At 32.3% G+C, this 14,059-nt stretch overlaps 4 protein-coding genes across 5 annotated transcripts; 2 read left to right on the forward strand and 2 right to left on the reverse strand.

Moving 5' to 3' along the window:
• Nucleotides 1–830: 830 nt before the first annotated feature.
• Nucleotides 831–3,403, forward strand: LOC106655542. 2 transcript variants are annotated; one of them, XR_002763502.1, is made up of 4 exons: nucleotides 831–1,163; nucleotides 1,479–2,672; nucleotides 2,752–3,136; nucleotides 3,210–3,403. XR_002763502.1 is itself a non-coding variant. In XM_023459769.1 (3 exons), the coding sequence occupies exons 2-3, from the start codon at nucleotides 1,493–1,495 to the stop codon at nucleotides 2,772–2,774; spliced, it is 1,203 nt and encodes a 400-aa protein (XP_023315537.1). In that variant the 5' UTR covers nucleotides 831–1,163; nucleotides 1,479–1,492; the 3' UTR covers nucleotides 2,775–3,403. The 2 variants fall into 2 exon arrangements, 1 of the variants encoding a protein (XP_023315537.1); XM_023459769.1 differs by having other exon boundaries at nucleotides 2,752–3,403.
• A 260-nt stretch (nucleotides 3,404–3,663) lies between these two features.
• On the reverse strand, nucleotides 3,664–9,756 carry LOC106655488 (serine/arginine repetitive matrix protein 1-like). The gene is made up of 11 exons (XM_023459774.1): nucleotides 9,260–9,756; nucleotides 8,935–9,185; nucleotides 6,777–7,074; nucleotides 6,513–6,697; nucleotides 4,907–5,014; nucleotides 4,700–4,814; nucleotides 4,566–4,625; nucleotides 4,350–4,496; nucleotides 4,210–4,276; nucleotides 3,984–4,128; nucleotides 3,664–3,905 (listed from the first exon to the last, which is right to left on the reverse strand). Exons 1-11 carry the CDS (start codon nucleotides 9,517–9,519, stop codon nucleotides 3,865–3,867), a joined length of 1,677 nt encoding a protein of 558 aa, XP_023315542.1. The 5' UTR covers nucleotides 9,520–9,756; the 3' UTR covers nucleotides 3,664–3,864.
• A 1,772-nt stretch (nucleotides 9,757–11,528) lies between these two features.
• LOC106655538 (DNA-directed RNA polymerase III subunit RPC9) lies at nucleotides 11,529–12,405 on the forward strand. The gene is made up of 3 exons (XM_014375963.2): nucleotides 11,529–11,773; nucleotides 11,867–12,137; nucleotides 12,213–12,405. Exons 1-3 carry the CDS (start codon nucleotides 11,766–11,768, stop codon nucleotides 12,318–12,320), a joined length of 387 nt encoding a protein of 128 aa, XP_014231449.1. The 5' UTR covers nucleotides 11,529–11,765; the 3' UTR covers nucleotides 12,321–12,405.
• LOC106655536 (density-regulated protein homolog) lies at nucleotides 12,316–13,890 on the reverse strand. Its single transcript, XM_014375962.2, has 6 exons — nucleotides 13,685–13,890; nucleotides 13,406–13,531; nucleotides 13,232–13,316; nucleotides 12,976–13,149; nucleotides 12,546–12,685; nucleotides 12,316–12,472 (listed from the first exon to the last, which is right to left on the reverse strand). Exons 2-6 carry the CDS (start codon nucleotides 13,514–13,516, stop codon nucleotides 12,428–12,430), a joined length of 555 nt encoding a protein of 184 aa, XP_014231448.1. The 5' UTR covers nucleotides 13,517–13,531; nucleotides 13,685–13,890; the 3' UTR covers nucleotides 12,316–12,427.
• Between the last annotated feature and the right edge of the window lie 169 nt (nucleotides 13,891–14,059).

The raw sequence follows: 14,059 nt of genomic DNA on the forward strand, positions 1-14,059 counted from the left end.
TTCTAGAATATATTGACTCTCGAAATGTTTTGGCTAATTTTATTTTACATAATAAAATGACCTAATTATATAATAATCATATTTATCATGACAAACCTATTACTTATAGTATATTAATTTATTCTCACACGAATTTCTTGAACTCACCGCAGTCATAAGCTTGGAATAGTTTCTCAGAAAATAGCATACATGTTATTAGTTAAATAATGAAAAGTGCTCATTTATATCATGAAACTTTGTAAATATACATAGATACTTATCCAATATGTTTTTTTTAATGTCAATGAAAATTTTTCCAAAATGATTGTGTCTGAACTAAATCTCGTACTTCCAAGTGAATCTTACACATTTGTGCACTGACGACTAGGTGGAATTTGGCGTACTGTTCATTGCTACTCTTGGTGCATTTTTTTAGCGATCTGGTTCCCGCAAGCTCTCAACGTAATAATCAGCCGGGAATTTTTTCATGTTTTGGGAGCTGTCGATAAAGCAAGCGTTTAGTTGCCTACTGGATTTTCGATGAACCTCGAATAATGATCAACATGAAAATATAAAAAAATGCTAACGATAAAAAAGTCTTCGAGTTAGACAAAGAATTTGCTTGAATGTTTTTCATAATTTTGAAGAACATCTATCCTAAATTTAATTGTTGAATGTGAATCTTGTGAATGGAAATCAGAACTTTTTCTGCATCAAAAAGTACAAAAATACAAGCTCGTACTACAATAAAAACTCATTGGCATCCATGAACTAAATTGAAAGCACTTACGTCAAGGCATCTTAAATTTATAAAAGTATAAAAGTATTTAAAATCGGCGGGGTTAGTACTTTTCAAATTTCATTTATTATTTATTTTATAAGGATAAGAAAAAGAATAAGCCCATGTAACATGGCTCCAATTAAAAAGATAGCTAAACTGGCACCTCGTTACAAGATAAAATATAGACAGCCGTCGACCACGCTGTTCTTGCAGAAGATTCGACAGTGACGCGTTATTGGAAATTTCGGCACGAATGTAAACAAGTACTCGCGATCCATACGAGAGATCCATAAGAGAGTTTTTTAAAGACGTTTTTAGACGTCAAAAGCAATCGCTACTTACAGATTATTTTCTTGAATGAATTAATAAAAAAAACTCAAATTGAAGCATACAAAATAACTGGGTACGTATAATACATAACCCCATAAAAGGGACGCCAGTAATCGTATTTTTTTTTTTTTATTTTTGTACCAGTTAGTTCAGTACTTTTTATGTAGAAGCATTTTTTTTATAAAAGTAACAGTTAACTGACGCTTGAATTTTCATACTAAATATTGCATATTCAAATAGACTGACAGATATATTAATAAAAATTTTTAACCATCTAAAAGACTCCGATGGTAAAATAATTCTGAAATTATTAATAAAAACGTTTATCTATTTTTCTCTGACTATATAAACAGCATTATAATAGAATAACAAATTATTTTGATTTAAGGATTATTGAGCATAATGGAAACGGTGAATATGGACGACTGCTGTCTACGCGGTTTTGTGAAAGATGAATGTCATAAGGATACCTATCGAGCACACCAAAGTACGCACAAAGTTAGTACATTGCCGGAGGAAGAGATGAAACTTCTGTACTCGAGAGTACCTGGGTTACAAGAAATTGAAGAAAAGTCAATATGTGATTACCATTACAGGAAATATATTACTTATTATTCGGCAAATTATTCCAAATGTTGTGATCCGTGGAAGAACCATAAAAAAAATATAACACAATATTTGAGAATAATTGATCTGGACTTTTCGGAGAAAGTCAAGCAAGCATGCAACATCAATATTGTACCTGGTCAAAAATTTTGTTCCAATTGTCAGAAAAGGCTCTCTGTTATCGTTGAAAAGTTTGAAATTGATAGGATGTTTTGCATAGATCCATTTCAAAGACATAGAAGCATGATTGACGATGATCTTCGTAATTTGACTAGAGAGTATATAGATCATTTGAAAGAAAACCACGATTTAAATTTGACCGTAGAGCATAAAGTTTGCCGTAATTGCCGTTCCTCGCTAAATTATGAAATTAGAGGTTCTCAGCAATCTTCAACGGCAAAAGAAGAAGATTTAGAAGAAGATTCGTCTTCAACCGAATCCTCGGCTTCTTCCACGACATCTTCAGAAGATTCAGTATCAACGGCATCCTCGGATTCTCCTCCACCAAATAAAACCAATTCGCGAAAAACAAATAAGGTATCAAATAAAAAAAAATGTACTAAAAGTTCGTCAACGCCAGCATTAGAGTTGAGCACTCGAAAGCGACATCTTAAAGACATATTCGACGTTTTTGATATTGCTCCGGTGAAACGTCCAAGAGTGGCCGATAAACGTTTGCTTCAAAAAGGTTTGAAGATCATTCAGAAAGTCGCTAGTCAGGTATCGGAAACTTTTCAAGACGTTTATAATGTAAGAATGCCAAAATTGGATCGTATTTACCAATGGCATAACGAAAGTATCTGGTTGAAGAAGATGATAAGAAATATGCAAATCAAGTATCGCGTTTCTTCCTACAATGAGAGGATATCGTTATTAACTTTTTTACCCGATGATTGGAACTTGGAACAGATAAATGAATACTTTCATTGCTCGGAGGACATGGTCAGCGAGGCTAATAAATTGAGACAAAGTATTGGTACGTTTAAAAATATCGGTCGATTTATGACTTTTTGATTGGAAAAAATTTTACTTACATGAAAATCATTTACTTTTAGGTAAAAGTAAGAAAAAGAATTGAGGACGTATGATTTCAACAATATCTTCGGGTGACATCTCACCATTCTACAAAGACTCAAAGCGACTGTTACTCTTAATATAATTAATCAAAAAAATAGATATAAATACTGGTGCCTTGACAATGGATTTTGAGGAAAATTTTCCATTTTTATCTCAAAACTCTACTCTCGACTAAAACTTTATCAATAATAGTGACACGCGACTCACATCAATGCAGAAAACTAAGAGACAATGATATAAAGAAATATTGCTCTGATCGTCAAGCTATTGATATAGTACTATACTTGATTAAATAAAAACATCAAGTTTATGCATAAAAAGAATTATTTACTTCTCTGATCTTATAACATCAGTTTTAAAAAAGTAAGTTTATTCTAACTTCATACGTACGGTTTTTCAATTATATCATATCTTCCCAACAATATCTATATTACAGAAATCACCAAGTAAATGTTAGTCAGTGTGAGATTGATTTTTCTTTGAAAATAAAAGTTTATCAATTTCATTTCGACACCGCATGAAAAAAGATGCAATGGTATTGGAATAAGATGTGCAGCTTAAAAAGCTTCCTAACACTGCGCAATGATTCTCAATGTTAAGTACTACCAAGATGAAATTGAAATAGTCTTGTACAAGCTTATTAAGTAGTGATTTTTTGAAATTAAAAAATATTTTTGAACAATTTTGTTATCATTTATTATCATTATGTTCCTAATGACCATGTTTACTGATTATATATTTACTGCAGTGCCATTCAATCAAAGAATTGAGCAATTTTACACGTACAGTGAAAGAAGTTATAATCATTTACACCTATAATATATTCGTCTCAGCGAATGTACTATGTAGTATTTGGCGAATTATTAATATGGCATATTTGATTTTTTTTATGTATTTTTTTTATTTTGATTAAAAATGGTTCACACAATCCACGAAGTATTGCAATAATATATTGCTTTCAAATATAAATCAATTGAAGAAAAAGACTCAATGGAATACTTGTGACACATAAAACAAATAAAAAAATAAAACTTTACTTAAATTAGCTTAAGATAAGTATCAAAACTATATTTGATCACAGAAACACGCGCTTACGCGTTTCTATCATTGGCATCTCGCATTTGATGAAAGTCTGTAAAGATAAAAAATGAGTATTTTAATTCGAACATTTATAGAAACAATGCGAAAGAGAAATGTAGAAAAAACTTACGAGGTTCAGGTGGCACCATGAATCTCAATGGCATCGGTGGACGAATGGGCATGGGAAAACGTCCTCTGCCTATGGGAGGCGGAACCGGTACCCTCATACCTGGTAAACTCGACTCCATCATCATTGGCGGTCTCGGAGGGAATCCCTGTTGAGGTAATTTTATTCACGTGTAGTCGAAATAAAAAATCACTTTTGTACTTTACAAGATAGTTTTCGTGAAACTTACGCTGTAAAATACCGGATACGGTATGTAAGCCGGCTGTGGTGGCTGTCGCTCTTCCGACTGTCTTCGGCTAAAAGTACGGAAACAATCAATATCGCTCGATAATGAAAAATACAAACGATTAGATTTGACGTGAATAATACCGTGAATGATGACGTTCATCTCGATGATAGCGATCATCTCGATCTCTTGAATCGTAACGACTCCTCGACGATCTTCGATGCTCGGATATGTCTCGATGACGATGGGAATCTTCTCTACGGTGGCTTCTTTCGCTGGAGTAGCTTCTTCTAAAAAGGATTATTCATTTTAAAAGGTGATCAGAGCAGATAATTTTCTTATATAAACGATTAGTTTACCTATCGGAATTCCTGTGATGGTGTCTATCTTCTGAACGAGTCTTCGGATATTCTTCGTACCTAAAATTGTTATTACAATGATGATCACGTCTGGATCGATGATTAAAAAAATTGGAAAAAAAAGGAGTGCAAACCTAGAGCGATGTGAATTAGAGCTAGAGTGGTCGACGCGCTTGCGTGGACTAGGACTTCTGTTTTTGGACCGACGCGGACTTAACGATCGAGATCTTCGTTCGCGAGGACTTTTCGCTATTGAAATCAAAACAACGGATGATTAATTAACTTTGGGGTAATTTTTGTTTACTTATCGAATTCATTATCGGAGTGCATCGAAAATGTACCTGGGTTACTTTTATGAATAACCGTGACAGAACGACGCTCTTCGACGTCTTCATTCGATGAATGATTCTTGAATTCTTCTCTCTCAAATAGAGGCTTGGCTCCTTCTCCTGTTATTAAATTGTTAATGAAAAATTATTTTCTGAGGCTGAGGTCAAACGTATTATTCATATTAATTTGTTAAATAAAATTTCATGATGATGAAAAACCAGATGCATTCAGATCTACGCTTTATTTTTCAAAGCTGCATTGCACGTAGTTTTTATCATTCAGATAATCAAATAAAGTTTATTTTTAATGTTTCTTCAGAGACGTAAAAGTACCTTTTTCAGACGTCGGTTCTTGAATGGACGTTTATGAAGTACTTTGGATTGAAGCTTAAAAAAAGTGAAATTAATTGGAAATTAACTGACATTTTTATGTTAAAAATAATAATTAAAGTTTTTGTCACCATAAAAGACGATTCTACCGAAGCGATCACGATAATTACAATGAACCCATTGAAATTAATATGAAAAATGTAACTTGACAGTTGAACTATTTTATCTTCCGAGTTGAATACGACTAAAAATTTAGCTGTAACGCATTTGTCAAGAATTATTTAATCTTCCGTGTTGTTTTAAATCTTCAATTGTTGATTTCATTTAACCCAAACCGATCGTTAAGTTGCACACCGGTTGTGCTTCATTTTTCATTGCCATAATAATTTTTCAAGGATTGTCGCGCGCCTCCTGTTACAAGTTCAGTCAATTCAGCATTCGATTAAAAATATAGTGGCGATTAAAAGTGTAAATAATTATGAAGGTATCAATAGTCGTTCTCGAAATTGTTATAGCGAAATTGTTATATGCGAAGATTCATTGTTACAATATGTATTCAAAAATAAATAAATATTAATCTTCAGTGTTGACCAATCTCGATAGTATGTTTGATCTTCCGTGTTGACTAATCTTGATAGTTTGTTTAATCTTCAGTGTTGTTTTAAATATTAAATCATTGATTTGATCTTGTTGGTAGATTTATTATTAAGATAGAATTCTTTTTAGAAATTATTTTTTAAATTCAATTTTTTAAATAATTACGTATCTAATTTAAATAAATCAAGTTAAATTAATTTAAAATCTTATAACCATAACTTGTAATTGTTCATTAAATAAAAATATGTAATAAAAGTGGTGACATTTAAAGCAACTTTACCATGTTGTTAGAAACACATCATTTATGAAAAAAAACGAAAAAAATACATTGAAAAGTTTTTGTATCTTCACAGAAATATGCATTAAGTTGTCGACTGCAAACATCTTCATGTTGTACAATTGGAAACCATATAATTCATTTGCTAGAATTCAATGTATCAGACGCATTCAAATTGACTTTTTACATCAATTTTCATAGATCGTTACATTGAGTTCGTAAAAGCAGTGAAAAATATAGTTGACAATTGTCATCTTCACCTGTTAAAACTCAGACAACTTTTAATGCATAAAAAATTTTTAAGCGTACCTGCTACAATTGGTTTCTCATTTTTCGATTTCGACAGCTGCAAGTGACAAACGATATCGCCTTTCAAAATTGATTAGGCGATTGAATATAACATTTGCAAATTACCATTTCTTCTGCACAAAATAACATCTTCTGGATAAATTAATCCATACTTGATTTGCTGACTTTCAGTATTGGGGCTTGGCGAATCTTTATCGTTTATAACTACCATCTTTATCAAGTCTCCTGGATTATCTTTTCTAGCTCCTTCTGGCCGATTAACAGAAGATTTCTCGTCCCCTGAGTTGAATCTACAAAAGTATTAATCAAATAGACATTTCACAGCTCTGATTTCGGGAAAGTAACAATATTTATAATCAATCTACCGACCTATTAGACATAACATCCGAACGATCATTTATATGTTTCGAGGAGTCTCCACGGTGAGAAGAATCATCGGAATGACCAGATATTTTACCAGACTTCGACTTGAGCATTTCGCGTCGTTTTCGTTCGTATTCTTCAATTTTTTTCCTTTTCTTGCGTTCATACTCACGAGCCTTCCGTTGCAGTATCATCCATTCTATTCTACGTTGTTTTCTCTCTTCGTCCAACTCTTGTTCAACGGGAACTTTTTCGCAGTTATTGCTCGTCTCCATAGCTTTTTGAAGATTATTACGACTGGTTCAAAATTTTAAAAAAACTTCACGATGTTTGGTAGTGATAATCACTTTTAAAAAAAGCTTTGAGTTTCATTAATAATGGCACTTGATAATCTTCTCTCAAAAATTAATGACTATATTTTCACAAAACACTCGGAAAATGGATGAAATTGTGTTTTCAAGTATTTTAGATGAGCTACACAGAGCCTTTAGTAAACTACACGTGTCGGCGGGCATCGTGGCACTGCTTTACTTTGCCAGTATACAGACGCGCGCGCGTATCGCTATACACTTTCACCTCATATGCACACGCGTTGGAAGTCGAAAACCATGGGTCAGCGAACCGACATAATAATAATATCACACTTTCCAATATCGATGCGTTCGAAAGATGATCGTGACGTCTTCATTTCATGAATTACTTTCAAATTCTTCTCATTTAAAAAAGAGCATAACTTCTTCAACGTTGAAATTTGACAATTGAACTGCTTTACCTCCCAAGTTGCTAAAAATTCAGTAATAACGTAAATCTTCCTTGTTGTTTTATATCTTCAATCGTTGATTTCAATTTGTGGATTGATTCAATGTTTAAATCCAACCTTTTTTAGAAAATTAATTTTTATTTTAAAAATTTTCGATCTTCAGTGTTGATTTTTCGTGATGATTAAATTGTGCTGTTCATTGATTTAATTTATAGTGTCTTGATAGTTTTCAATCATAAATAGATATTAACAGAGCGAAAAATAAATTTTAATAGAAGCTACTATGCAAATCAATTAAATAAATAATGTTTTCATTTAATAAAATAATTAATTCATTCTTCATGAAGTTTCTTCCTTAAACATTTAGTATCTTGACTGATGAATATTTTTTTAAATCTTCTGTGTTGTCTCAAATCGTTTATCATTGATTTTAGCTTTCCTTCAGATTTATTTAATATTTATATCAAATACTTTTTGAGATTAAATAATCAAAATTTTTTCAGAAAGTTATTAAAATATTTGTATATTCAGAGAAAAATGTTTGAATAATATTTATTGCAAATTTTAATAAAAAATTGAGTTTATTCTCCACCGTGTTGGAATACACGTCCAAATGTCAAATATCTCTTGGTCTTTAGTTTGCGCCAAAATTTACATGAACAAAAATGTAACTCTAACTAATAAATATTTGGATAGAGTCGAGTGATAAATGATTAGTTAGTGCAATAACAAAGAAGTATGCGAAATAAAAAACTCAAAGCAAAAAAACGATATTTTCAGCTTTGAGCAATCGTGTGAAAGTACAGCACTTTCGCAAAACTTTAATGAGTTTATAGAAGATTTTCTCTCAATATACATACAAGTTTTGCAAAAATTCTCTCTTTCGAAAGATCATTATAGCTTAGTTTACGCTCGCCTCGTTGTCATTTTACCAACGAAATAATTTATGACTCGGCTCTAACTAAATTTTTATTACGAAACGTTGCATCTTGTTCATGTCAATTTTGGTATTCTTGACGTTGGCACGATCGAACACAATAAGATCCATCAGCTAGAATTCAACGGGTCTGATCCATTGAAATCGAAGGAAAACTTGTCGCGGGTAATTTTTCTTTCGATTTAATGGATCACCTCGTCGAGCTCATAAAAGCCATGAAAATTATATAGCGTCCAATCGTCGCACTTCGAAAAATTGTAGCGTTTACAAGGACTTTCAAGTCAAAGGTACTTTGAGAGCACTCCAAGTAAATTCTACTTATGGATGTCCAAGTAACCACCACATATCTATTTTCGCAGTGCATCTTCACCTGAGTAATTTAGACGAGATTATAATTTTAACAAATTTTAAAGCGTACCTTCGCTGGTTGGTTACAAACTTCTGGCTTCTTATCGGTCGCTATCAACTGCAAGAGACTAGCGATATCGCTTCACGTAATTTAGTAAGCGATGTAAAATAACATCTTAAATTACCATTTCTCCTTTTGAGAGAAACATCTTCCGGGTTAATTAACCCGTACTTGAGTGGGCCATGTTCTACGGCAGAACTTGGAATATTACGATCAATTTTAACCACTATCGTTCTTGACTCTTCTGGACTGATTTTTCTCGCTCGCTCTGGTCCGTTGAAAAATGGCTTCTTGTCCTCCGAGTTGAATCTGTTAAAAAAATTGTTTATAAAATAGAAAGAAATTCGTAGCAAACTGATAATACTTGTAATCGATCTACTGACTTTTTGGACATAACATCCGAGCGATCATTTCTGCTCTTCGAGGAGTATCGATGCTGCGAGTCATCGGAATGGTTGGAGGATTTGTCCACCGACTTCGACTTGAGCATTTCCAGTCGTTTGCGCTCGTATTCCTCGATTTTTTTCTGCTTCAGGCGCTCGTGCTCGCGAGCCTTCTGTTGCTGTATCATCCACTCCAAACGACGCTTTTTTCTTTCCGCCTCTCGGTCTTCGTCATCGTCGTACTTGTTACTTGGCCTCATATTTATTTATTAAAAGAAAAAATAAATGTCGTGCTGTTAGAGGTTAAAATTAATTAAAAAACACTGTACACAATTTTTAGTCGAGCTTATCACTTTCCGATAAGCTTAATTTAAAAGCACACTGAAAAAGCTTCTCTGAAATTTGAATAAATATTGTATTACGTAGCGCAAAAAATAAATAAAATTGTATTAACTAATTTTTCAGATGTGCTGTGTAATCTGGCGTCGCGTGCTACAGGCCGCCTGCCTTCCTTAAAAAAGTAAGTGTGTCGACTGCGCACTATGTTACCATCATGTAACGGTGCGTCACATGTACATACGCACTTACATTTCTGGCACTAGCGCGGCTATTTTTTAAGTGCTGCCTTTTTTAAGATCACCACAAATACTTCTAATCGTGCGATTAACCATGGAGTGGTCAATGAATGCCCTATAAGCTCAACTTAGCTTTATGCAGTTATTATTTTCTAGTGTAAGTCATCCCCTTGGATTCGAAAGTGAAATTGATTTATAATAATAATGAACTCGATATTCTATTCAATTATGCACACACGTATAAGAGTTTATTTTATGCTAAAAAAATAAAAATACAAAATAAAAATGAACCCTTATAGAACTAAATCGATTCATCCTATGAGTTGGAATCGTATAATGGTTTGCTTCGATGTATCAAATGCTTATTGTAGGTCTATATAAACCCATATTAATACGTTTAATTATTACTAAATATCTAACTGATCATTTTCAACTGAAGTATTAAAAATAATTGTTACGTCTTTTAAAAAAAAAATGTTTTCAATTTCACCATCTAATACTATAAATAGAACATTAAAAACACTTAAGCCCGCTTTGAGCCGTAATTTGGTTTCATAAACTAAAGATATCCTCTTGAACATGTATTCAGACAGTACGCGACATTTCTTAATTTTTGGTTGTATTCTGTAAGGCGCTGGCTTTACGGTAGAAGAAGCATAAAAGCGAGATTAAATCAAACTCAAAACTATTTGTTAGAAAAAGTCATCGTTAAAAAAGTGCCTGAAAAGGGGCGAAGGAGACATTTTTAAAGTATCATTGGCACGAGAATCATATCTTCATAGAGTTTAAAATTGCACTTATCAATAACCATTTTTAATTCCAGCCCCGAGATTATACTACTCGTTTATCCAGTTTCCTACCACGTGCAATAAAAAAAAAACATTAACTTTTCTTAGTCAATTTCGAGAACGACCATTGATCCCTCCATGTTTATTTATACTTTCAGCCTCCATTATATTTTAATCGCAATCAGATAATTTTAATTGATTAAAAAGATTAATGACACTTGAAGATCCTGTAAAATGAAGACAATACTATAATACTTATTTTAAACTAGATTCAGGACGAATTTTTCCGACCGCTTAAGAAAAATTCTCACTTTTCTCGCTCATAAAAAACTTCTCATGACGTTGAAGAATTTTTCTAACAATATCTTCTAATAGCAAAAAACGACAATAGGCAAAAAGAGCTAGAAATATTGTTAAAAAATTTAAAGCTATAGTTTTGGGTCATTCTATTGAGCTGTTAATGTCTTTGTAACTTAAGTTCGTTTATTTCTTCATTCTTAATTACTTTCAATATCATAAGTAAATAAAGAAATTGATAAGGTAGCTTTTCTTAAAATTAAATAAAAAACGATTATTTGAAAACTATTATTGCAGCTTTCAAAACTGAATAGACTATTTGAAAGAAAAGCCTAGATTTCGACTAGATTAGTGATAGTAAATCTCTTTTGTCGTATACGATTTATAATTTCAAAGGAATTTAATTTAAAAGTATAATACCCAGAATTGTGAAAATATTATTTGATTGTATTAAAAATATTTTTATATACACAAAAAAAAGCTCTAAGTTTAATAAAAAAAAACCCCCATTTTATAATGTTTTTTCTTAAAAACTAGTTATTATTTTTTCTCGAAACTCACCTAAAAAAATAAATGAAATTATTCACTCAATACTTTTTTAGATGAGTTGCAGTTTGGAGCTTCGTGCGGCATTGCACCGGTGTCGTGCATGCTGTAGCAAGTAGCCAGCAGACGCACGCGCGTCGCGCGCTGCATGAGTCAATTCCAAACCCAAAATTTCATCAGTCAGTCAGAATACCGAGAGCCGGTGCGTTATACCCAGTACCACGCGTTAACCTTAGTTTTCATTGTAAACAATAATAATCAAGTGTTGGGGAATTGATTATATTTCAAATCGTTGTAAAAATGGAAGTGTAAGTACTTGTCAATGCTTCTGCAACGAATAACAATAATGCTATATTATCAATAAGGGTCTGTGATTCATGAGTGGTTAATAATTTTTTTAGTGTAAACGATCGAGCGGCTTTCTTGACAAATTACGAAGTATATGATGTATTGAACAGTATTAAAGCAAGTAAAACAAAGAGCAAAGGAGAAAGTCAGCTGGCCACAATAACCTACTCGACGATCAAATATCTGGAGGACACACCTTGTAAAGATCAAACTGCAGATAAAATAACTGGATTTATGACAGCCGTAGAATCTTTCAAATTGTCCAAAAGTGAGAAATTGACAATTCTCAATTTGTTTCCAACAACGGTTCTTGAACTACATTTGGTTTGTACAAAAAATTTCAGTGCTACGCTATTAAAATGAGTTTGTATGTAATTAAAATTATGTTAAATTTGACAGCTCATCGAAGATTGTGAAGAACGTTTCAACGAGGAAGAGGAAGAAAAATTACTTATGATCATTGCTGAGCACTTGGAAACAGTAAAAGAAGAACCCGCTTCTGATTAAAAGAAAAGTTGATGTAAAATTTATTTTTATGTACATTGTTTTAAAATAAATAATTTTAAGAATGATCTGTTACAAAATTTGTGTGCGTGATATTATTATCAAACTTATTATCTTTTCTGATCTCCCAAATCATCAATCAGGTCTTCATCGATCTGAAAATGAATTGAAATTAATAATTGTATAAAGATCAATTATAATGGCTGAGATTAATTATTGATCAATTACCTGAGGCCACTTCTCTGGAATAACATCAAACAAATCATCTTTGACATCGCCTTGGATGACAATTTCATCTTCTCCGGTTACACTTGATCCACAAGCAAATCGGCTACCAAAAAATTTTGCTGCCACTTTCAAATCAATATCTAAAACAATTAAAATTAAGATATATTAATTAAAATGAACATGACATGTTTAAGAGGATACAAAAATCATTGATAAGGTAATAATAACAATTTTGAAATTGATTTTCTAGGGTCTGTACTAAATGTTTCAAACAAGCCATGTGAACGTACAGACAGTGAAGACAGCTGTGAAGCTTAATAGAAAAATATTGGATAAATCCAGAAAAACTTTTCTTTATATTTTCAATCTTACCCTAAATGTAACATTACTGTAATGAACAATTAAATAAACAGTAAAGAATGATTTTTACCAAATGTACTGAGGCCTGTGACAACTGTCACAGATTTCTTCTTTCCTCTAGGAGCTCTTGATACTGTGATTAATTTTTGTACTTCTTCCTTCTTCTTAGTTTTTAGCATACCTTTACCACCTCTCTTTTGCCTTTTTTTCTCGTCGTCTCCCCCTGCTTCAGAGTTGGCTTCGTCTAAAAAAATTAATTAAATCTCATTTAAACATCTGCCAGCAACCAAAAATAATTTTTCTTAATTAGGGATTTCAATTCTTACCTAATTTGACCTTGTCAAATTCTGACGGCAAAAACTTTTCTAACCACTCTTTACATTTCTGATAATCTGGATAGTATTCACAATACTGAAAAAAGTGAAAATTATTATTACTAAACTGAGGACAATGTTTATTTTGAAAATAACCTAAGATGTTGGCTATTTAAAAATTCATACCTCGATTGGAAGCGAGCAATTTCCACAGTATTGAACCTTGATAGGATAATTGACATTAGGATCTGCTCCAAGTCTGAGCTCTCGTTGTGGCTTGGGTTCTTCAGTCGTCATTATTCCAAAATTTAGCTGTACAAATTTCACAAAAAAACTTATTAAAATTAAAACTGTTTATAAAATCTCGGTGCTACGAGTCTAACAGGTAGAATGTTCAAAGTTGTTATTTTCTACGAAATCTCTAAGAAACACACTCGTGAATTATATAAATTGATGTATACTCACATATTTTTTTCGACTGCACACGACTGTCAAAGGTTATAAAGCAAAATTTACAGCTCCGGCAATATATAAATATATATTCACCTCAAACCAAGCTAGGCTGCGAGGCTGTCTTCTGCACTTGAACGTCAAGTTGGGTCAACGCCCGTGTAGGAGGCGCTTTTTAAATTGTTACAAATTAAATTCGGTTGTTGATTTGAATTTTACGTTAAAAATGTGATGATATTCGTGACGATATTCGATGTCAGTTCAATAGCTCGTTTTGATGTAAAAAGGTAAATAAGTCGAATAACAATAACCGGGGTTCATAAACGATTTCAAATAGTATTTCAAGTCAAATCTTTGACAATTTCATTAAAGTATTAATGGTATTTACAC

The sequence above is a fragment of the Trichogramma pretiosum genome, unplaced genomic scaffold (genome assembly GCF_000599845.2).
Source record: "Trichogramma pretiosum strain Unisexual culture from Peru unplaced genomic scaffold, Tpre_2.0 scaffold120, whole genome shotgun sequence".
Classification (NCBI taxonomy): Eukaryota; Metazoa; Arthropoda; class Insecta; order Hymenoptera; family Trichogrammatidae; genus Trichogramma; species Trichogramma pretiosum.